The sequence below is a fragment of the Uloborus diversus genome, chromosome 2 (genome assembly GCF_026930045.1).
Source record: "Uloborus diversus isolate 005 chromosome 2, Udiv.v.3.1, whole genome shotgun sequence".
In the NCBI taxonomy this organism is placed as follows: Eukaryota; Metazoa; Arthropoda; class Arachnida; order Araneae; family Uloboridae; genus Uloborus; species Uloborus diversus.
Window position 1 is genome coordinate 220,025,660 of NC_072732.1, and position 23,665 is coordinate 220,049,324.

General features: G+C 34.0%; 1 protein-coding gene across 1 annotated transcript in view; it reads left to right on the forward strand.

Moving 5' to 3' along the window:
- Positions 1–23,665, forward strand: part of LOC129216827 (uncharacterized) — a 47,620-nt gene that overhangs the window by 18,329 nt on the left and 5,626 nt on the right. The window contains exons 6-12 of the mRNA XM_054851044.1: positions 2,618–2,684; positions 6,485–6,534; positions 8,665–8,756; positions 10,781–10,902; positions 13,941–14,090; positions 20,864–20,983; positions 23,410–23,512. Of these exons, the coding sequence (XP_054707019.1) occupies positions 2,618–2,684; positions 6,485–6,534; positions 8,665–8,756; positions 10,781–10,902; positions 13,941–14,090; positions 20,864–20,983; positions 23,410–23,512 (704 nt within the window). The remainder of the gene's footprint in view (positions 1–2,617; positions 2,685–6,484; positions 6,535–8,664; positions 8,757–10,780; positions 10,903–13,940; positions 14,091–20,863; positions 20,984–23,409; positions 23,513–23,665) is intronic.

Genomic DNA, 23,665 nt, shown 5'->3' on the forward strand with positions numbered 1-23,665 from the left:
TTGTCGTATACCTCCAGGCATATTACTCATTCTGTTCAATGCACAAAATTTTTTTAAGCAGCTGAAGCTCAAATTGTTTTATTATTATCAGGGTTGGCAAGTTTCTGCCGAGGCGGTTAAAACCACTGGTAGAAACCGGTTAAAACCGGCATGGCAAAAACCACTTTCTGCCACTTTGCGGCAGAAACTGGCAAAAACTCACAAAATGAAAAATTAATTCTTGATATACAACAGAAAATGCATGGAAAAAATAATTAATTGTTAACCAAAGTACTGTAATTTTATTACAAAATTATCACAATTCAAAATCAAATGTTACATTGTTTGGAACCTGCTAGTGCCTCTTAGAAAAGAGGGTTTCAAAAATCTAAATAGGTTATCAATTTACTACACACAAATGAGAAATTTTAGAATATCTTTAAAACAGAAGAGCTAGCAGACAATGTATCAAGGAGCAAGCAATGTTCGTGAAACTTTTATCCATTGTATAACTGTTACACCTTGTAGTAACTGGGGTTGTGGTAAAAATTTGACTGGAAAAATAAGTTTTGAGAAATGGGGCCTATTTGTTTTGCACAGTGACATTAGGTACAAAATTTAGGCAAGTAAAATTCTGGCACTTTCTTCTTGAAGCACATGACATGATAATTTCAATCACGTACAATTTAGAGAAAGAAGATGAAATGATGTTTAATATTTTAGTTTACCTAAACAAATATCATTTACTAATTACTTGAGTTATTAAAGACATTTTTAAGTTTGTGCCAGTTTCTGCCAGTTTTTACCGGTTATAACCAGTTTCTGCCACTGGCACGGCAAAAACTAGTTTCTGCCGGCAGAAAGCCAACCCTGATTATTATTGTCTTATATTTTGTCCTTATTGAGGAAAGTGCAGCTTATTGAATGTGTGTAGGTCTTTGGTTGCATGGCTCATTGTCTGATGTACACTGGTGGACGATTGCTGAGGACGGATTCCAATGGGCTATGTAGCACGTAAAAAAGTAAGTGTAATTCGATGCCAAGTGAAATAAACTAATGCCAGAAGTCTAGAACATTGCAATGACAATAATTTATTGTGCTCTGAAATCCAGAAGGCGTTGAAAAGTGTTCAAAGGACGAAATGGTCATTTTGGGCTGAATACATAAAAGTGAATTAATGTAATTACCACCTCCAGGCGTTCTGTCGTATGATGTCAATATGGAATATGGCTACCATGGAGAGCGATGCAAGCTTCCACACGTCAAGTGATGCTTTACACAACATTATCCAGCAGCTGTTGGGACCCATTCTTCTGTCAGTCATGGATAAGGGTGTCCTTGCTTATTGGAGGGCGTTGTCGACCAGCAAGACTACTTCCCAAAGCATCACAAACATTTTCAATATGATTTAGGTCTGTAGAACGTGCTGGCCATCCGATGGTTGAATATTTTGATTGAGCTAGACACTCCGGGACGGCGATTGATAATGACATGTTACGTTGACATCCATGAAAACAAATTTATCGCCCACAGCACCACAGGACACGTGAACATGAGGCAGTAGAACAACATTAATGTATCACTAGCTGTCATAGTCCTGTTTGGAAGCACACGAGCGACGTATGGCCATTGATCGTAATCCTACCCATACCATGACACAACTAGTAGGATACTAATCCTTTTCTTTTATGTTTGCCGGCTTGTATGCTGTACCATTCTCATGCCAGGTTAGTTGTCCACAATTAGACGACAGACTGAACCTGCTTTCGTCAGAGAACATTACACAAGCCTAGTCAACTTCTCTCCAAAAGCGATGCTGAAGACGTCATTACAAACGAGTAAAACACTGACTTGTAGACAATGGGATGTACAAAACAAGCTGACAGGTGAAAAGTCTTACTGAATTCAAACACAGTTTTTGGAGATATTTACTTGCTAGTAGTAGCAGGAAACTGCTTTGCTACCTCAGTAGCTGTGTTGCGCTGGTTCATTTTTGCTGCTAGAACTAAGTACCAATCTTCTGCTGATGTCCTATTGCTTACACGACCTCCCCCGTGACATTTGCTACACATTCTATTGATTTGAAATGATTTCCAAACTCTAGAAACAATTCTGTGGCTGACGTTGGAACCTCCCTGGCGACATCTAAATTTTTCTGCCCTTCTTCGATGTTGCCAACCACATGGCCACCCATAAAATCATCCTATGGATGTTGGGAAGACATCCCGAAAAATGCAAGTTCGTCAATTGGTTCTTTCCCATCAAACTTTGCTTTTGAACAGCAACGGTCATCACACGCCCAATCCTTTAAATCGCTTATCATCGCTGTCATGTGACCAGCAACATTGTGAGTATAAAATTTGCATACTCACAACACTCTTACAGTATCCCGAACTTATGCTAATTTCCATATTTCCTTGCCTTCCATTTTTTGATTGCTATTGCCATCCTATCCGTCCTTAGCAATTGTCCACCAGTGTACAAATGTTAAATATATTTTGTAATAAAAAAACCATCATCAAATAGAAAAGAAAAAAATCCTGATTGAAATCAAATGAATTGATTTTTTTTTCTTTTTGAATAAATGAATGTGTTGCCTTTTCCATGTTATTAATTTGCGTTGATTTTTATTCAACAGTTCTGATAATCATCAGCAAGTAGCTCAAAAATATCAAGTGGCAAACAATCTGCAAACTGTGAAACTTGTAAGTAAGTATGTCATTTGAGTAATTATTGATGTACAGTAATAATTAAAAATTTGTGTGTGTGGCAAAGTAAGATGGTGGTTCTTACTTAAAGCTGCATTTGAATTGTTGACTCGAATTTGTTTGACCCATCATTAATAGAGATGGGATAAATTTTCTGAAATGTAATACCTTATGATTTCATTTCAATGTTTTTACAAAATAAGTGTTGAATATACATTGATCTTTTCTATATCTTTAGCATTATGATACTTATTATGTTATTTTTACCTTTCATAAAAAATCAATGGATAGTTGGACTGTCCCTGCCTGCAATGGCTCATTAACAGACATTGGGGCACATCACAATGAATTTTTGGTCGCCCTATAACAGAATTATGTAAAACATTTAGCAGATGCATTTTTGTATCTTCCGTGGGGGGACTCTTATAGTTTTAGGGGCCTTTTGCAATTGCGACATGGTAAATTCGTCACTAGCTAACAGTTAATTCTTCATCTAACATGTTTCCACAAATAATACAGTAATACTGCAAATTTCCCATATATTTCACAAATACAGCAAAAATTTTGTTTTTCTGTAAAGGAGATAATCGTTCTTTTTTCTTAAATGGTGCATTAAGTAGTGGTAATTAAGTAACATGACAAATTCAAAACATGCATCAGTTTGCAGCAGCAGAATTTTAAATTTGAAATAGTTAAGCTTTTAAATAATAAACAGCTCAATTTTAAATACATAATGTTTGGTGCAACTAATGTCAATGCTACAAAATTCACAATTATAAAAGATTTATATTGCCTTACTTACTGTATGGAATTCTTACTCAAAATTCTCCATTTAACGACAGCATATTGCAATCAAACTAAGTTTTAGCTCATTCAAAACAAGTAAAGAAATGATAAATCGTCAAACAAAATTTTCAATTAATTTTACTTTTTTTTTTCCCACTGTCATAAATTGTATTACATTTTATTTTCTTTGCTTCATTTTTACCGAGACTCTTCTTTTTTTTTGGGGGGAGGGGATTTTATTGTATGGAGTTTACTTTAATTATTTATTATTTATTCTTTGATCAGGGAGCGTCATGAGGAAAAATAATGTTCATGCAATGTTCATTGATGTGTTCAACACTCTATTTCCCGTGTAAATTTTGTTCCAAAGTCTTTTTGAGAGGGGGGTGGGACAGTATATACACACACACATATCGTCGCCTCAAAGCAACACTAAGACATCGAGTCCTAGGAATAATGCTAAGATATCCTACTGTTGCTATATGTGTGTGTATGCGTAGATAAAGGCTCTTTGAGTGTAACGGTAACCTTACTGCAAAACTGCAGCAAACAGAGCAAAACATAAACAAAAACTAAGAACAATGCAAGACACGAGTAGTGAAAGTTGTTTGCATGGTGATTACAAACCCAAGACACCGATCCGTGATGGCAATTTTCTGTATTTGTGATTTGTGCGTTTGTGTTTATATTCCTTTTTACTGTTTGTGTTCAACACTTTATTTCATTTAAAGTGGAACAGTAAGTTTCTATTTCGAATTTTTTAGGCAGAGGGTAAGGGAATAAAGTTCAAAATTAGAAGTCATTGATGGTCATTAGGTAACTAAATGAAAAAAAAAAAAAAAATTAAAAAGTCATTTGTCACTGACCATTGGATCGTCACCTTAAAAAAATTAATAACCGGAAATGTGTTCTAAAGGCATTAAGTAGTTGGTACAAGTAATTTATTAAAAATATGTACTCTTATATCGTATAGTACTTTGAGTTAAAAAAAAAGTCTACTATTGTATAAAAGCGGTTGCTAAAATACATACTTAAAATTGTTGCTTACTTGTCACTAGCAATTGAAGAATTTCTCCAGTTTTGCTCTTTATAAGCAGATTTAAAAAAAAAAAAAGCTAGATCGAACACTCTAGAGGAAACAAACAAATGACTTTTTTGAAAACTTGATTAAAAAAAGTGGTATTATTGTTGTAAAAGTATAAATTTTGTACAATAAGTACAGCATTCGCTTTCTCTGGTAAATTTTGTTTTAGAGATATGTTTCCCATTTTAAGTTGTGGGTTTTTGTTGAATATGCTGAATCTGTTTTACTTGTTCTGGAAGCCAATTTAATAACATTGCTAGCTGTGCTGCACGAACCACCTCGAAAATAAAAGTCAAGTAACGCATGTTCAACAATCAAGCTCAAAACAAAGAACGAAAAATAGTAAAATTTTCTGTCAATGTGTAGAAAAAGGCAATTTTGTGACTCAAATTTTAAGTTTTTTACCTCTTTGGACTTTTTTAAACTTTCAAAAATTCCGTCATTATTATTTATATGTGTCAAAATTCTGTTTCACGGATTTTCATGTGAAACCCTCCTATGTGAATTCCTGAGCTTCAAAACCTTTGCCGAAATTTGCAAAGGCCCGACATGAACTGTGGATTTGTATACGTAACATACACACACACACAAAAAGTATAGATATTTTTTTATACCTTCGCCTCAGAGCGGCAGTAAAATATCTAATCCCAGGAATAGCAGTAAGATATTCTACTGTTGCTTTTAGGTGACAATATATAGACTTTTATGAAGTTACCATTTATATTTGCGATGCTTTTGTAAAGATGCTGATTTTCATCCTTTTGTAGAATTTTTGTAAAGGTAAATAAATGGCAGTAATATTGACTTCTATTTGACCCTTCTTTTGTATACATTATTATGTTCATTTGTTCTCTTTATGAAATTGTTCATCGGGCTTCTATTGATTTGCAGAACTAGCCATTTTCTAAGATGTAAAAAATGTAAAATGACTGAGGGGGAAAAAAGTGTTTAACAAATGTTCTTTACTCTGTATACGTAATGTCAAGAAGTTTTTTTTTTTTTTTAATACAAAACATATAATCATGAAAATGTGACACAAAGTACAAAGTTTTACATATAATCATGAAAATGTGACACAAAGTACAAAGTTTTATTTAATTTGCCCATCATTCTTTACCAAGATAAAAATGACTGCAGATCGTCTAAGTTGAATTCTTCCAAATCCTCATATATAATAGTGTCCTGACGTCATCAATAATGAAACTCGCACAATGGCGGGATAATTTGATAATATGTTTTGCTAATGTTGAACATGCAGGGAAAGGCTTTATTGTGACGAGGCTGAACTGGATCCGGCCACTTAACAGTTTTATTTTACTGGTAAGACTCATTTCAGGGGAATGAAGAATCGAAAAATAGGCCAACGATGAACGCTATGTACTGTAGTTTAGGGTTAATCCACTAGAGTCGGGTTAAAATGTCAACTATCAAAATATCACCAAACAGGCAATGACTTCGTTCAAATGTAGAAACAATTTTCACCCGCTGTATCTTGACAAGCGATTTTCTAGTAGTTAATAATTTCTAATGCTAAGCAAAGCATTGCATTGTCTTAAGTGAAAATCAATGAAGTTTCGCTCACAACATTTTTTTTTCGCAAAGAGTTTAACAACTTTGTAGTTCATGACTCTTTGTCCATTTAGTGTTCAACTCCATCAAATCTGAGAATGGTTAATAAAATAATTATCTGATATAAATTTTAAAACTTTGATTTGAAAGCACATATGCGTGAAAAACTATCATGAGATTTATCTCCTTTGTACCATTTGCACACTTGGGAAAAAAAAACATAGTGCAATTTCAAGGTAATTACTTCTGTAGACCCAGTGCTATGCACTGGAAGATTTCAAGCAAAAATTTTGTGACTATCTGCTTTGTTGAGAGCACCCATTCTCTCATTTATACATCTGGTTTTTTTTTTTTCCAGGAATTTGCTGACCATCCCCCTGTGCCAAACCGCAATGGTTCTGCCTTGAGGTGATTTATTTTCCTAGTTTTAATTATTAGAATTGTTGCAAGATGAATTTCATTCAAGATGAATATAATGCTGATTCCTAACAAATGAAGGATGTGAAAAAGTTCTAAGAACTTAACAAAACGTAAAATGTCTTGTCACGCTAAAGTATCCTACAAAGTAAAAAATTGTTGTTATAATCATTTAAATTTTATCATTATACAACAAACAATTTGCTGAACAACAAAGAATAATCAAAAGCACATATGGCATTAAAAAAAAATAACAAAATTATTTATGTTGAAGCAAATGCCTATAAAGGATCTTTCCTGCCAAGAATGTTATGTGAAGAACACCTCACTCTTACACAATTGTAAAACTTGTACTGTGAGACTCTGAAAAGCTGAGCTCTGAATTTGACAATGTTTACCTTTTTTTCGGGAAAAAAGAAGGGGTAATTAATGGGATCATTTCCAAAATTTTAAAAGTATTTTTTTTCTGAAAGAGCATGCTTATAAACGTAGGATCTGACCATATTTTAAATAATTTGTTTAAGTTTAGTTGCCATTCACAGAGCAAAATATTTAATTCGCATCTCACGCGAATTGGCAACGATATGGTTGATAGCAAGCGTAGAACGCAATTTTAATTCGCTGCTTGATTATCATAAGGTAGAAAGGCAATGGAAAGATGCACCAAAGAGCATCATTTGTGACATCATCAAGACGACGCCTGGTTTGAAAAATCGAACATTTAAAAAAAATTAATTAAAAAATAACTGTTGGGAAAATGAAAGTATTTTCTGGGTCCATGGTATTTTTTTTTTTGCTTATTCTATCAATTTCAGTGACAAAAAGTACTATTTTTTACTGAAGGAAACAATACCATTGGCGCTAAGTTGAGTTGAGAAACTTTCTTAGTAGTTTTTCAAAAATATTGCAACTAAAATCTGAGCCAACAACGCGTTTATTTTTCACTAAACTCCCCTAAAACAGGTAAACATAGTCAAGGTCACAGCTCAACTAACCAGAACTGCACTATATATCATTTTTACAGTACATAATAATCTGTTAAACTAGAGGTTGGAGGGGGGGGGGAGAATCACATATGATTATAAGATCAAATGTTTTAAAATTTAATGTAACTCCAAATCTTTCAAAAAAGAATGCAGTTCAGTTTTTTATGGAAAATAAGCGTTACTGCTGCTGAAATACTTGTATTTTAAGAACTTCGATGATATAGTGCTAAAATTTTGATTTCAGCTGTTCATACATATCGTTCATACATACATGCTTTAAGTAAATCGGTCATTGAATAAGATACTAAAATTTCAACTTTCCCATTTACTTAAGTAGCTAATACAAAGTAATATTATTGAATCCTCATTTAGGTTCTTTATTTTATTATAAATTGATTAATAGGTACTAAGCTTTAAATCTAATTCCATCCAGGATTTCTAGAGAATTAAAGCCTTACGGAATGTAAATTTACTCATGAAATAAAAATGTATGTAATACTTTTTAAAACAAAATAAAAAGCTATTGAATGGTTTGCGCTGTTTTTTAAAGATCAAATTTATGAACAGTTTCGCTAAAACTAAAAATTCAAAAGGAATAAAATTTGTTATTCATTTTCAGATGGAATTCTTGATTCTCACGAATTGTCTGCAAAGAATTTTTAATCTAGGTGAACCTTCGATTTTGTTTCATTAGAGAAAATTATTGCAACTGTTGTCAATGTCATTTCAATTTTGAAAAAAAAAAAAAAAAAAAACTCTTAGAATCAGATAAATAAGATGAATTAATATCTTTCAAATAACTTTTTGATGTTTTTATTTCTTTGTCAGTTTTTGATAATGTTTAATTTAGTGAAAAGAAAATTAAAATGAAACTAGAGTTTTTATTTAGATTTGCAACTTTATGACTTAAAATGTAAAATATGAACTGCCTGGAACTTTTTTCAATCTGTCCTACCTCCTCACAAAACCTTTTCTTTATAGCAAAGTTCATGGCAAATTCATAAAGTTGGCACAACGTGAAGATTTGTAAAAGGAACTTGAAACACATTGGTTTATTTCTATTTTTTTTTAAATTTATATGTTGTTGTATATATTTTTTTTTACTGTCATTGATATTATATTTATTTTGCTACAGGAGTTCGGAGTGGAGAGCCGGGGAAACTCGATCCCTGGGCAGAATGGGCGGAGGAGGAGAACCAGTGAGAGACCCTTACGGAAAGCTCATAAGTAAGTTTTAGTGGCATTTTGTCGAAGTGGTGTCTCGACTTTCTTATCATATTGCACGCTTTATGTTGTCAGAAGTTCGATTCAAAAGTCAAAGCCCATTGTTACTCTCTGAAATATGAGATTTCTCTAGAATTTTGTTGCATAATTTTGGTAGAAATTGTCAGTTTGAAAACCGAGAAGAATTGACTCATAGGCTCTTCAAAACGCTTCAGACACTAAAAGAACTGCAATATGCTTTTTTTACTAATCACAAAAGTAGGGATAGAAAATCTTTGCAGGTTGTCTCAGAATACTCTAAATTGCTTGCTAAAAAGTCCTGCTATAAAAACAATTAACGTCAAACTGCCATTTTTGTACCGAACTACCACAAAAATAAAACAATGGTTTCAGCAATGATTTAAAAACAAAAAACATCTATAGTGCTACTTTTTTACATAACATTTCTAAAATGAAATTTTTAATAACCTTTTCTGGTGAGTTATGAATAGAAATTCTATCAGATGATTCCTGAAATGAATTCCTCATTTTTCTTTTTTTTTTCTTTTATTTAGTAGATTTTTATGTAATGCATTATTGTTGCTGAAATAATTGCATTTTATGAACTTCAACAAAATAGTGCTAAAAGATTTCAGCTGCTCATACATATCGCTTTTGCTTCAAGCTAAATCTGTCATTGAATAAAATTCAACTTACACATTTACTTAAGTAGCTAATACAAAGTAATGGTTTTGAATCTTCATTTAGGTAAGTTATTATCTGAGAAATTGATGATAGGTACTAAGCTTTCAATCTAATTCCATTCAGAGTTTCTAAAGATTTAAAGCGTTACTAAATGTAGATTTACTGGAAACAAGTAATAAAGGTTTTAACAAGCATTATGTTTGAAAATATATTAGTTGGACCGGGGAAATGTTGGTTTCTTCAAGAAAACAAAATTTTAAATGTTTTTAATTTTTAATAAACGATGTAATTAATCAGATAAATAAATACCTTTGTGCTGAACAGTAAATTAAGAAAAAACGTCAAAAAAAGCACAAATTACCAATTACAGCAGACATGTGTTTCGGCATTACAGGGAACTCCTTTTTCAATGAAAAGACATCCGACAAAAGTTTTTGTTGGATGTCTTTTCATCCATAAGCTCATTACTTTTTTGCATTGAAAAAGGCGTTCCCTGTAATGCCGAAACACGTGTCTGCTGTAATTGGCAATTTGTGCTTTTTTTGACGTTGTTTTTTCTTAATTTGATGTAATTAATGTTTTTGCTGTGTGTAGCGCACAAATTTTCAATCTAGGCTAAAAACTAGTTGGTTTTGGAGCAAAATATCTGGAGATGGCATTTTGGATACCGGACAAATTTTCAAGTTTTTTTTTTTTTGCCTTATATATTTTGGAATAAAGGGAAATCAGATAGCAGAATACCAAGTGAGTATGGTGGGGAAAGTAATTTATCACTGCTCATTAATTTTTTAAAGGGTTCGCCTTGAGCAGTGTGGTCTTGCATTATCATGTATCAGAATCACTCCTTTTCAGCTTATAATAGTGGAAATATTCTCACTACAAATTACACCACCTGATTTCCCTTTCCTGCGATCCTTAAAACTCTTTCCATGAGACAAACACTTGGAAAATTTGGCTTATATCCAAGATGCTATTTCCAGATATTTTCCTCCATCACCATAATTTTTATCTATCAAGGTTTAAACATTCGTCTACTAGATGGCAAAAGGCTGTTGAAGGTAATTATATTGTTGGTTAAAAATAAAAACTTTAAAAAATTTATTTGTTTCAAAAAACCTTACACTCCAGTTCTCCTAATACTTATAAACTTTCTTCCCAAGTTTGTATGAACCTTGATATTACAGTATTGAAACTTATGAGCTTTCAAACATTCCTGTATGTTTCCCTTATGAAATTTTCTCACTTTGAAAACTTTTTTTTTTTCCTCCAGTTCCTTCAAAAATTTCTTAAGACAGTGTAATCTTAATTTTTATTGTTTGTTTCCTTCTTATTGTCTCCTTCAGCCACTCGTGGTTATAAAACGGAGCCTTTATCCTGGGCAGGCAACTCGATCTCCTTACCGTCCATGGAGAGGACGTGCAGCAGGGCAAAGAATGCACTCTACAGGGAAGAACTACAAAGACAGGTAACTAGCCATGTTGAAGTGAAATGTGAAATACAGTGCAGATCCTTTTATCCGGGAACCAAAAAAACCGGGAAACCAGAAAACCGGCAACCTTTTGCCGATTTCTCCCCCGCCATATTTAAAAAATGCGCATTTTTGGCAATTTTTGAAAAACTAAGCTTTTTTTTTTTTTTAAATACCTAAAAGAATATGAGCGGTTTCTTGAATGAATGAATGAAATGAAGGAGAGGGGGGCTCAGCAGAGCCAAGCACTGCGACCAGAGGTCTATTGTACTGAACCCCAAACCAAAATCTTAAAAAAGACCAGTAGCCGTAGCAAAGATTAGCAGGCATTTAATGGGAATATCATAGATTTCCCAAGGATCAAGTAAGTGGCGGCCAAGGTGTTCAAACCTATAGGCAGAAAAGGTATCACAATCACACAGAATATGTGCAACAGTTTCCTCATGAAAGCAACAGCCTCTACAAATTGGGTCATCAGTGACGCCCATAATAGTAAGATGCCGCTTCAAGGTACAGGAGCGGTTTCTTAATAAATACAATATTACTCATCTATAGTTCCGGAAAATGTTTAGAAAAATGAACTTCAGAGGGTTATCCTTAATGCGGGGCAACATTTTCGAAATATTTTCTTGAATTAAAAAATACACTCGTAAGTCTGAAATTTTCGTGTTTTATTCCAACTGAATACTAAAGAAATGAATATTGTCACATTCTAATGCAATATTTTATTGAATAGTCTCTCATTAAAGCTGTTTGAAGCGTAAGTGACGTCGGAAAAGCGTGGGAAGCACCGAAAACCAGTTTTACGAATTTTTTGGATAGTTGATAGTGGAATCTAGAAATCGTTAAACGCAAGACTCATAAATCAAATTTCTATTGGTATGAACTTAATGCAAAAGCAATAGTTATCAATAACTACCATAATGGCAAACATCAAATCTTTACAAGAAATTAAAAAAAAAGCGCGTTCAAGAAAACAAATTCTTTCATACACTATATTAGAAAAATCGCACATTTATGTTCAAAAACTTGTTGCTTGCCCTTCCCTTCATTTTCTTTTGTTTTAAAACATGGAAAAGTGTTTTTTTTTTCACCCTTTTCAAAATGAATGTGAGGGTCTCAGGTCTTATGGATAACTTTCAATAATAAGCATTTCTAAACTGTTTTCTTCTTATTTTAATTACTATTTACTATGGTAATTTAAGTTTCATAAATGGCCAATAGCGCTTTTTAGCGATCCAGAAAACCGGGAAATTCAGATATCCGGGACGGCGATGGTCCCGAACTTCCCGGATAATTAGTTCTCTACTGTATGTTAATCAGGACGACCCTATTTTCATCAAAAAGCTGTAATTAGAGCTGCAATTTTCCCTGATCTATATCTAATATTTAACTATAGTTAAGAGTAAACCTAACCTGGAAGCATCGTAATGCTGTGTTTAGAATCTGCAATGACTTTACAATGCTGTCTGGTTAAGTTTGCCCCAACTACAGACAGAATTGAAAACTTAAAAGTTTTTTATACATGTCTCTTCAGTTTTCTATCTACAGTAGAGAACCAATTATCCGGGAAGTTCGGGACCATCGCTATCCCGGATATCTGAATTTCCCGGTTTTCTGAATCGCTAAAAAACGCTATTGGACGATTGTTTGTAAAACTTAAATTACTATAATAAATAGCTATGCATATTAAAATAAGAAGAAAACAGTTCAGAAATGCTTATAAATATCGAAATATTAAAAACTACTAGTGAATGAATAATTTAAACACCAAAACACTCCTAATCTCTCATAATGCCTAACTCATAATACCGGGGACCCTCACATTCTGTTTGGAAAAGAAAGGGAAAATCTTCCACTTTTCGATGCTTTTAAACGAAAGAAAATGAAGGGAAGGGCAAAAAACAAGTTTTTGAACCTAAATGTGCAAATTTTCTACTATAGTGTATAAAATAATTCACTTTCATGATCGCACTTTTTTTTTTTTTTTAATTTTTTGTAAAGGTTTCGTGTTTGCGATTACGGTAGCTATTGATATCTAATGCTTTTGCATTTCGTTAATATCAACAGATATTTGATTTATGAGTCCTTGCAGCCTTATTAGTCTTGCGTTTAATGGATTTCTAGATTTCACGATCAACTAACTATCCAAAAAAAATCGCGAATCTGGTTTTCGGCGTTTCCCACACTTTTGAGACGTCACTTACGCCAAATGCCTTTAATTAGAGGCCATTCAATCAAATACTGCATTAGAATGCGACAATATTCATTTCCTTAGCTTTCAGTTGGAATAAAACACGAAAATTTCAGACTTACGAATGTACTTTTTAATTCAAGAAAATCTTTCGGAAATTTTGCCCCGCATAAAGGATAACCATTTGAAGTTAGTGTTTGCAACAGTTTCTCGTCAGTTATATGGTGTTTATTAAGAAATCGTTCATATTCTTTTGGTATTGCAGAAAAAATGCTTCATTTTTCAAAAATTGTCAAAATGGCGTATTTTTAAAAGATAGCGGGAAAATCGGGTAAAAGTTGCCGGTTTTCTGGTTTCCCGGTTTTTTGGTTCCCGGATAAAAGGTTCTGCACTGTATTTTATATTTTAGCTAATTTTTGTAAAATTCAGACAAGTTATCATAAAACCAAATCTTTTTCTCCAAATTTCAGTAATATTTTTAAAAAATAGGATGATTGAATTACAATGACTGGTTTCTTTAGATATTAATGATAATAGTTGGATTAATTTGAACCTTATTGGATACGTCATTTAGAAAGGAACTTCACTAAAGGTATTTATTGTTATTTGTTTTTGAAAAGTGTTTAATCTCAACATTCACCATTCTCTGCATTTTTTATGAAAATTAAATTTTTGATAAAAATCTTTTGAATTTTGTCTTAAAAAAAGTAGTTGGTATGCCTTTCTGATCTGAGTTTTTATTTTATGAGAGATAATTTTCTTTTAGCCATTTTTCTCTTTGGTTATAAAAAATTATATTAGTTGGCATTTGTGGCGATTCTCATGGATTTTGCTTTTCCAGATCGAGGAGAAAAAACGCCTGGAAGCCCTAGAGAGGGAGAGAACCAAGCAGCTGGAAGAGAGGATTGCAGAGAGGACGGAAATGCAGAGGCAGCAGATGCGTGCAGAGTATGAGAAAGAGTTGCAGAGGACTAAGAATCTTGAGGCAGAGGTAAGATAAAGATCAAGATTGGAGAATTTTTACGGTTGCCCGGTTGCGAGTCAAAGCAAAGTTATTAGTTGCCAGACCTTTTTTCCTAGTTGCTCCTTTTTTGTTAACTGAAGGTAGCAACAGACGAAGAAAGTAGCTTTTGAAGTTCTGTTTAAAAACGAAAATTGTCTTTTTAATCAAGGTTAATGTACTAAATGAGTGGAATTAATGTTAATTCTGTGCTCAAGTGCCTTATTATGCAAGTGGGACATTATTCATACCTGACGAATCTACTGTTTTTTGCTGGAGCATCCCGCTTTTTTCAGGATGTCTTCCAATTTCTTGTTTTAGTATGGTTTTCTTCCGCTTTAAAATAGTTTAGCCAAAAGTTTTTAAAAACGCCCATAAACCCTCAAAAAATCGATCAGGACAAAAAATGATGAAAATGTGCAAAAATGTCTCAAATCAGAGGTATTTCTATCTATTATTCTTTATTTATTCAAAATTTCCAATGACTCATGTCAATAATTATTAAAATAGTTGAATTTAATTTGGAATTTATATTATACAAGAGGACCCGACCGAACGTTGTTCTGTTCAAAACTTTGTAAATTGAAATGTTAAAAAAGAGTCAATAAACTATCAAGTGTTTGAACCATTTTGTTGATAAAAATTAAAAAGAAAATGTTTTTAAGCTGCTTGGTGTCAGAATGCGTATAATTTATTACAAATTGATTTATCTAATGCCCACTGCGCAGCAGTTTTGTTAACAATGTTTTCTCCCATACTTGATGCTTTGTTTCTTCACCCATACTCAAAGGATAAAAAGCATCCTCAGATATTAAATGTAAAAATCTAACTACCTTATCTAGAACAAACGGGAAATCCCGCTTATGAAAAAGAATAAAACAATCGAAAGCGATATCGTTTACATAAATGATAAAGGTAAAAATAGATCTCTGAATAAGCAAAATCACTCATCCCCCCCTTCCGATGTAAAATGGAAATTCTTCAACTAAAATGACTAAACACTCTTCAAAAACGGAAAACAATTCTTTGCAATTTGAAATATTTCGCCAAATTAAGAAAAAATACAATAAATTACATTAATAGTAGCTTTAAAATGTAAACAAATGATCACGCACCTCTGTTGTTTATAGCCAAAGTCGCCGAGCCACCACGTTACTGTAATCCAGCCGATCAGTGAGCAAAGCCAACTCCGACCGATTAGCGGTCCGATCTTTTGAACGAAAACTTTTAAAACTTCATATATTGCCTAATTTGTTCTTTCCACCAAATATAAAGATCTTCCACTGCACTGATCTTTTGTGTACAGAACTACCCTGTTCAGGGCCGGGTTTGGAAGTGTGGAGGCCCCGGGGCAACGAAGGAGTAGAGGCCCCTAATCGGAGTTCGAAAAGATCATCACATTTTCGAAAATATCGGATACTTTGATATATATCCAAATATTTTGATATATATGTATACATCCGATATTTTCAACCCGTGAAAGTTAGGATATTTTGTAAAAATTTTACTGTGGGAGCCCCTTTGTTGTGGAGGCCCAGGGGCAGTAGCCCTGCCTGCCCTCCCCTAAATCCGGCCCTGATCCTGTTGTAATTTATCTGGACGAAAATAAAATTTGTTTCGTCTTTAAATTCTATCATCTTTTCCTTTAATTATGTACTGATTAGTTTGATAATCCTTAAAATATTCATGACATTGGTGCCAAAACTCAGATGGATTTGAGCCGAGAAACAAATGTCACTAGGTACGGTACTTTCTGATCATTTGGTTGGGAAAACCTACAGCACCAATCCGGTCACATGGTTCAACTACGATGACAGAGCACACGTTTTGCGTGAACCTTCCAGTACTTTACTTTAAAATATATCACAGGACCTGAAATCGTTACTTTTAAGAAATGAAGTCTCCACTCTTTCTCTATTCTCAATTGACATATATCACAGTCAAATGCTATGCATAAAACTTATTATCTCTTTATAGTAAACTAGAGGACCCGACAGACGCTGTTCTGTTCGAACTTTGTAAATTGAAAAGTTAAAAATTTTCAATAAACTATAAAGTGTTTGAACCATTTTGTTAAAAAAAATTAGTAAAAAGAGAAAAATGTTTTAAGTTGCTATGTGTCAGAATGCGTATATTTCTTACAACTTGATTTATCTAATGCCCACTGAGCAGTTGCTTAATTAACTATTTTTTCTTGACTCGGGGATCGTCAAAATGGATATTTCTCGTGTCCGTACGTTCCTAGCCATATATCCACATGTGGTCGGGTTGAAAAAAACTCAACATTCATTCGGGGGTGAGCAAAATGGAAATTAAGGCCGATTTTTAAGTGAAAATGTTTTTGCGAATACAATACTTCCTTTTTCGTAAAAATAAGTAAAAATCCAACTACCCATCTAGAACAAACGTTAGATCCTGCTGCAACATCCCCATATGAAAAAAAATAAAACAATCGAAAGGATATCGTTTAGAAAAATGATAAAGGTGAAAACAGTTCTCTGAATAAGCAAAAATCACTCATCACCCCCCTCCCAACATTAAATAAACATTCTTCAACTAAAATGACTAAAAACTCTTTAGAAACAAAAAGCAATTCTTTGCAATTTGAAATATTTCGCCAAATAAACAAAAAATACAATACATTACATTAACAGTAGCTTTGAAATGTAAACAAATGATCACGCAACTCTATTGTTTATAGCCAAAGTCGCCAAGCCACCACGTTACTGTAATCCAGCCGATCAGTGAGCGAAGCCAACTCCGACCGTTAGCGGTCCGATCTTTTGAACGAAAACTTTTTAAACTTTATATATTGCCTAATTTGTTAATTTCCACCAAAGATAAAGATCTTCCACTACACTGATCTTTTGTGTACAGAACTACCCTGTTGTAATTTATCTGGACGAAAATAAAATTTGTTTCATCTTTAAATTCCATCATCTTTTCCTTTAATAATGTACTGATTAGTTTGATAATCCTTCAAGTATTCACGACATTGGTGCCAAAACTGAGATGGGTTTAAACCGAGAAACAAATGTTGCTAGGTACAGTACTTTCTGATCATTTTGTTAGGAAAACCTAAAGCACCGATCCGGGCACATGGTTCAACTAGGACGACAGAACACACGTTTTGTGTGAACCTTCCAGAACTTTAAAATATATCTCAGGACCTAAAATCGTTGCTTTCAAGAAATGGAAAAAAAAGGCTGCCCTCTCTCTCTCTCCAGGTTTTATCTATTCCCAATTGACATATCAGAGTAAGAAATTTCTTTACAAAAAGCAGAGCTGGTTTTCTTATTATCCTTTGGCAACGGGTTAAATATTTATTTCAATTCTCGCTCAACAATAGGTTAAAATAAATATTAATCATTTGGGAGATATAACCATCTGATGTTTAAACTAATTAATAAACAAAAAGTTGTATTTTCTGTTTTGATTCTGTGAATGCAATGAAGAGTGCGATCTTTACTGGTAGTTCATTTTTTCCTCATTTCGATTATTACTTGGATCGGTTTTTAACCGGTAGTAAACAAAATTTGTTTATTTTCATTTCAACTTAAATTCAGAAATCTAATCAAAATTTTGTGACTATTTTGAGTGCAAATTTTCAAGGGTCATTAAGTTAAATGCTGAACTGAATGAAATTTGAATTAAAAAGCTATCTTTAAGTATTTTCAGCATGAAATCTGCTATTTTTCCTCCTAGTTTTTTGAAGGAAAATGTACTGTTAATGTTTCATTCAAAAACAGCAGGTATACATTATTTCATTTTTAAGCCAAATGTTTTCTGACAACTTGAAACTGATTTTAAACTCTTACATTTGTAATTTCATTCTTCCATAACTTATTAACTAAGAACAAAAAATGTACTTAAAATGTTTAACCAAAAAAAAAAAGAGTTCGTTGCAAATATTGTAAATTTGGTCTTCTGCAAAGTGCTCTAAATTTTTCAGAAATCTGCTCCCTTTTAAAATCTGACTGATTTTGAAATTGATATTAGAGTAACGGCACCAGTAACAAACATGCTTGAGACATCGCTCTCAGATTAACTCAATTTTCTTAGCTTTTTAATGTATTGAGACTTTTTAAACTATTTTTCTCTCATGCAACTACATCTCATCTTACGTTCGGCTGCTACTGGATCCTCTGAATTAGTTGATTGTATTTTTATTTACTCAATTTCGAAAAAAGGTCCAACCCCCCCCCCCCCCCAGTAACAGACACCGAAAAATCTGATGATACCCAGTAACAGATAGGGTGAGGAGCGGATAAGTAATAGACAAAATTCCCCTTTTCTCTTCAAAATGTGCAAAAGTTCTATATTTTGAGAACTGAAGCCTTATTAAATTCAAATGAACATGAAAGACAAGCCAACCTCGTGGTAACTGTTCATAACATTCCACCACTGCCTTATAAATCAGGGTTGCCAGACGTCCCGGATTTCAAGGGACAGTCCCGTATTTTGAAAAAGTGTCCCGCGTCCCGGGGAACTTCCATACGGGACGGCTAAAGTCCCGTATTCTAGCTGATAACAATATTTTACAGAACGAGACATCATTTTACTAGAGAAAAATAAAGCAAAACAAGAAATGTAAAGTGATGAACAAAAGAAAATCATGTGGCAGCAAATGCAAAAATTATTTTCCTTTTGATTTGATTTGTATGTTTTCGTTTTGGCGGCAAACCATGAGGAACCGGATGGTTGCTTTTTGCTCTTTGACTCATGTTGGAAATATATCTCTGCGCATGCGTCGTCAAACGCAATGAAAACGATTTTTATACTTTGATAGGCGACATTTTGTGAGTATATTCAGTAAATTACCGCCCATTAGCCAGGGCTAAAGCAGAAATACGTGAAATACACCTCCAGCTCAGTCATTTCCAGCTGAGGACTGCAGTTTCGTGCCCGGCATAGGAAAGTGTGGTTTTTGTGAGGTTTAATGCTTTGTAGCAATGAAATTTTTCAGATTTATCATGAATAGACGTATTAAAAATAACCCCTTCCCCCTTTTCACACCTAGAAGCCTGTCCCGTATTTACTGTTCTTAGTTCTGGCAAGCCTGTTATAAATACCAACTGGCTCTTAAGACTCACTCTGATAACACTAGATGGTTGCATCGTATTCATGGGCCACAGCAACATCAGTTTTACCCGCCTAAAAGGGTTATTATTTAAATCCAAACTTATGTCTGTCTGTTACTGGTGCCATTACCCTAATTGGTTGAGAAATCAGGCCAAGTGGATGCCAATTTTCTAGTCTACAGATTTTTCTCTTGTGGTTCTTGTCAAACGTTTAGTTTCACTGTGTGATTGAATCTATTCTGTTACAAAACCTGCATTTGAGTATACTTCTGTCCAGAGCCGTGTCCAAGGGCAGGGTTTTAGGGGTTAAACCCCTCCCATTGGTGAAAAATAATAAACCAAATGGAGAAAAGTGCAAATTTGGTTTAACTTGAATGTTGAAATTTGTGCACGGCATTTTTTTTTTTTACCATCCCCTTTTAAGTTTCCTAGAAATTTAGAAATGCTTTCTCTTTATCGACTAAAATCATATTTTGGAAAAAGAGAGATATCTTTTTTCAGAGAGTAAACTATTGAATCACTTTAAAATTGCCAATAATGAGAAAATGACATTAAATTGGAGTAAAAGGATGATGATGATCATGTGATGCACATATCAGCTCGTTTGTAAAAGGAAGTAAAAAGAACTATTTATTGGATTTTTTCGAATTATAGCCTATGTCGCTCAGTAAGAAAGCACTTTTCATATAGTGAAGGAATTTTTCAAATAGGTGCAGTGGTTCCAGAGATTACCTCGAACATATAAACACACAAAAATCCGCCCTCTCTCTTTATAATATTAGTATAGATTAAAGCAAAAAAAAAAGACAAAGTTTTCTAACAAATCTAAATAGTACCGTTTCTCGAAGATACTTTATCATTTATAGTTCAGCTGCAGCGGTGTCAGTGTGACGCTCCAAAATCTCCATATTGTTTGTTATATTAGTAGTTCTATACTTTATTGTATGTTCTATGCAGGAGTTGTATGTTTAATCAAAACAAACACCGAATATTTGTCGCATTTACAATTCCGTTCTTGCAGCAATCATAATTTACAATTATTATTTAAGTGTGTATATATTTTTTGAACCCTTGTGGCTCAGTGGTAGACTTCCACGCCACAGGTTCGGGTTCTATCCTTATGTTGACTTAGCCGTTCATCCCTTTGGTGGGCTGATAAAATGAGTACCAAGCACGCTTGGGAACTAAACCCTGGAGATTACGCGTTAGGCTGACCACCTAACCGGAACATCTGCCTAGCACCCCAGAGCCCTTAGTCAGGAAGACTGAGATGAGCACAGTACGCCTTAGTCCCCTTGGGCTAACGTGCCACTGGGTTTGGTTTGGTATATATCTTTTAACTCTACAAATTTTATCCCGGTTAAATGGGGGCCGATAAACGACGTTCAACCGAAAAAAATACAATAACAGATATGGTAATATTACTTAAAGCGAAATCTTCTAGGAATTTGACTCCCCGTTTTGTCCTTCATGTGACCATCAAACAGAAATGAATGATTTTTTGGCACACCGTTGTGTTTTCCTGAAATTGCAGAAATGAATGAAAAATTATTGAAACCAAAACCCCTCCCTGTATGAAATCCTGGACACGGGCCTGCTTCTGTCTCATTATGCCTGATGCTCATTCAGATATTGAATACATATTCTGTTGATGCTAACATATGATTGAAATCTTTTTTCCAGCTTCGTCGTCAGCAAGAATTTGCAAAGCAGTTGGAAGAATTCCAAAAGCGAGATGCTGAGCTGAGGAAACGGAAGTCTACCGAAGTTCATTCTCATGGCGAAAACGGATACTCAAATAGCGTAGGTTTCCTGCTTTGAGTGTTTCTTAGAACTATGTATGAATATCATTTTATTTAATGCTCTTCTACTTGTGGCTAGATTTTATTTATTTCTTATAAATCAAGTTTATATTATTCATGAAATGCAGTCTCTTGATTTTACTGTATAAATATGTTATTTTTCCTTTTTCTGTATGTAATATGATTTTTGTGACTTCAATAAAGATGTTGCTCTCAGGCCGGTCTTTAAGAAGGGTCAACTCCCGCTCCCTTGAAAATTCGTGTTTTTACATATAATAGGTTGTGATTTTTATTTTCTGATAAAATATACCCCCCCCCCCCCCACACACACACAGAAATTTGAAATGACAGGCCTGGTTGCTCCCATTAAATTATCTGAAACTCAAGTAAGATTAAACAATTTATGCCTTATTTAACATTTGGTTTTAAAATTGTCATTCCAAAACTTACGGAGCTTGAGTCTGTAAAAGAACTTTCCAGTTTTAACACAAGATATGCATCTGTACAACCAGATACCAAATGTTTTTGAGCTGAAGAAAGTTATTAAATGCATTTTTGTGCTTTGTTGGTTTTATATTTGTTAAATAGTTGACAGTATTTCTGACCTTTGTTTCTAACCCTTCATTTCAAAATCGGGTGCCCCCCTCTAAGAGCAAGGGTGCACCCCCCCCCCAAATAGCGCAAAGCCCCCTCCTCCAAAATGAGCAAAATAGCCTCACCACCAAAAACAAACAACTCCACCTAAAGACTTCAATGCCACAGTCTACTCCACGCCTCCCCCCCCCTTAGTGAGCACCCCTAACAAAATGCTGTGCATTGCTGCGGACTCTTGCTGGTGTGCTAAATTTATTTTAGCTTCCAGTTTGTTGGCACTCTCAACTTCAGTGTGATGACATCTGCCTCCAGCTTGGTTATTGACTACTCCAGACCGATGAGCCTATAACAAGGGACGAAACAGCAGTCTTTGAATGTCATAACCAAGCTGTTAGTATAACACATGTAGTTCTGCCCTAGTCCTAGTTAATGGGCAGCAACTGACTACTTAAAGTTTGAGTTTGCTTAAATATTTAGAAATAGGTTAATGAATGCACTTTTACTGACATCATGTGAGTTAGAGTACTTGTGCGCAAATAATCAGAATGAAATGTCTCCCATGTGAATGATTCCTGTTGTTCTTTACTAATAATAAAGCTGAAAGTCTGCCTGGATATCTGGATCTCTGTCTGTCTGTCAGGATCTCTGTGACGTGCATAGCGCGTAGACCGTTTGGCCGATTTTCATGAAATCTGACACAAAGTTAGTTTGTAGCTTAGGGGTGTGCACCTCGAAGCAATTTTTCGAAAATTCGATTTTGTTCTATATTCTATTCCAATTTTAAGAACATTTTAACCCAGCAAATATCATAATGTGGAAGAGAAAATTACGAAATTATCATAACGTGGAACCGTAACATGGGCGAGCAAATAAACGTAGCAAATTGGCGAGAAATTCGTCATCCATTATTTGTAAATATACAGGCAAACCAAATGACATTTTAATTTTCTAATACAGGCAAAGCCATGCTGGTACCACTAGTTCATAATAGGTAAATGAATGCACTTTTCCTGATATCATGTGAGTTAGAGTACTGGTTCGTAAGTACCGTATCACCTTACATTATCCAGCATGCCGGAAAAAAGGGAGGTTAACCAGCATGCCGGGAAATTCGAATTTTCTGGCATGTTTTGCAACAAAACAAAAGCAAAATTCTACATTCAATTATTTGTGCGGGAAACAAACCACTGTAAGAAAAAAAAATAAATCCCTAAAGTAACCCTCTTTCAAAAAAAAAAAAATGTGTATTGCATATAATATGTGCTTGTTATTTATGGTAGGTGATTATTAATAGATTTAATTACATGCCAATAAAGTAAACAATTCAGAAACAATCATCGTTACTAAAATTTGTTCATAATTTTTTTAAATAAATCATTTTAGGTTCCTTTTAGAGAGTTTAGTTGAATTTTTATTTATTGAATAGCTGTGGTAAATTCTTTAGCACTGGTTTAAGGATGGTAACTTATTGCTTAAATGTTTGCTTACTTAGTTTTAACTTAATTTTTATGAAAAGATTTTTTGTTAAACAATAGTTTTCTTGTTAAAATAACAAATGACATTGTTAGTAAGTATTTTTACAAAATTAAACTGTTTATTAATACTAATAAGATATGTATAGAACTTATCTTCATTTTTAAGCTGAATATATATTTTTTATAGTATTTTTTTTCTTTAACCTCGATTTTTGCAGCATGCCGGAAAGGACCAGCCAAGTGTTATTGAAAATCTGGTGACCTCCGAATTTTGCGGCATTCCGGATAATGTGGGGTAATATGGTAATCAGAATGAAATATCTCCCTTGTGAATGATCCATGCTCTGTTCTTTCATAGGAATCCCTGCAGAAGAGGCGCAGTCCATCCCCTCCCGTTCCTGCAGTCAGGACAAAGGAGCTGATGGAACGTACGGTCACTCCCATACAGTCCCTGGCTCAAGGTAAGTTTCTCTGTGGTTTGCAGGAGTGGGGAAAAACTTTCCAAGCTTGAAATTTCTCCGAAACATAAAATTTTTGACCAAAGTTTCCCCAAACTATTTGCATTATATCTGTACCTCAGAGCGAGACTGACGCAAGTCCAAAAAATGCGATTT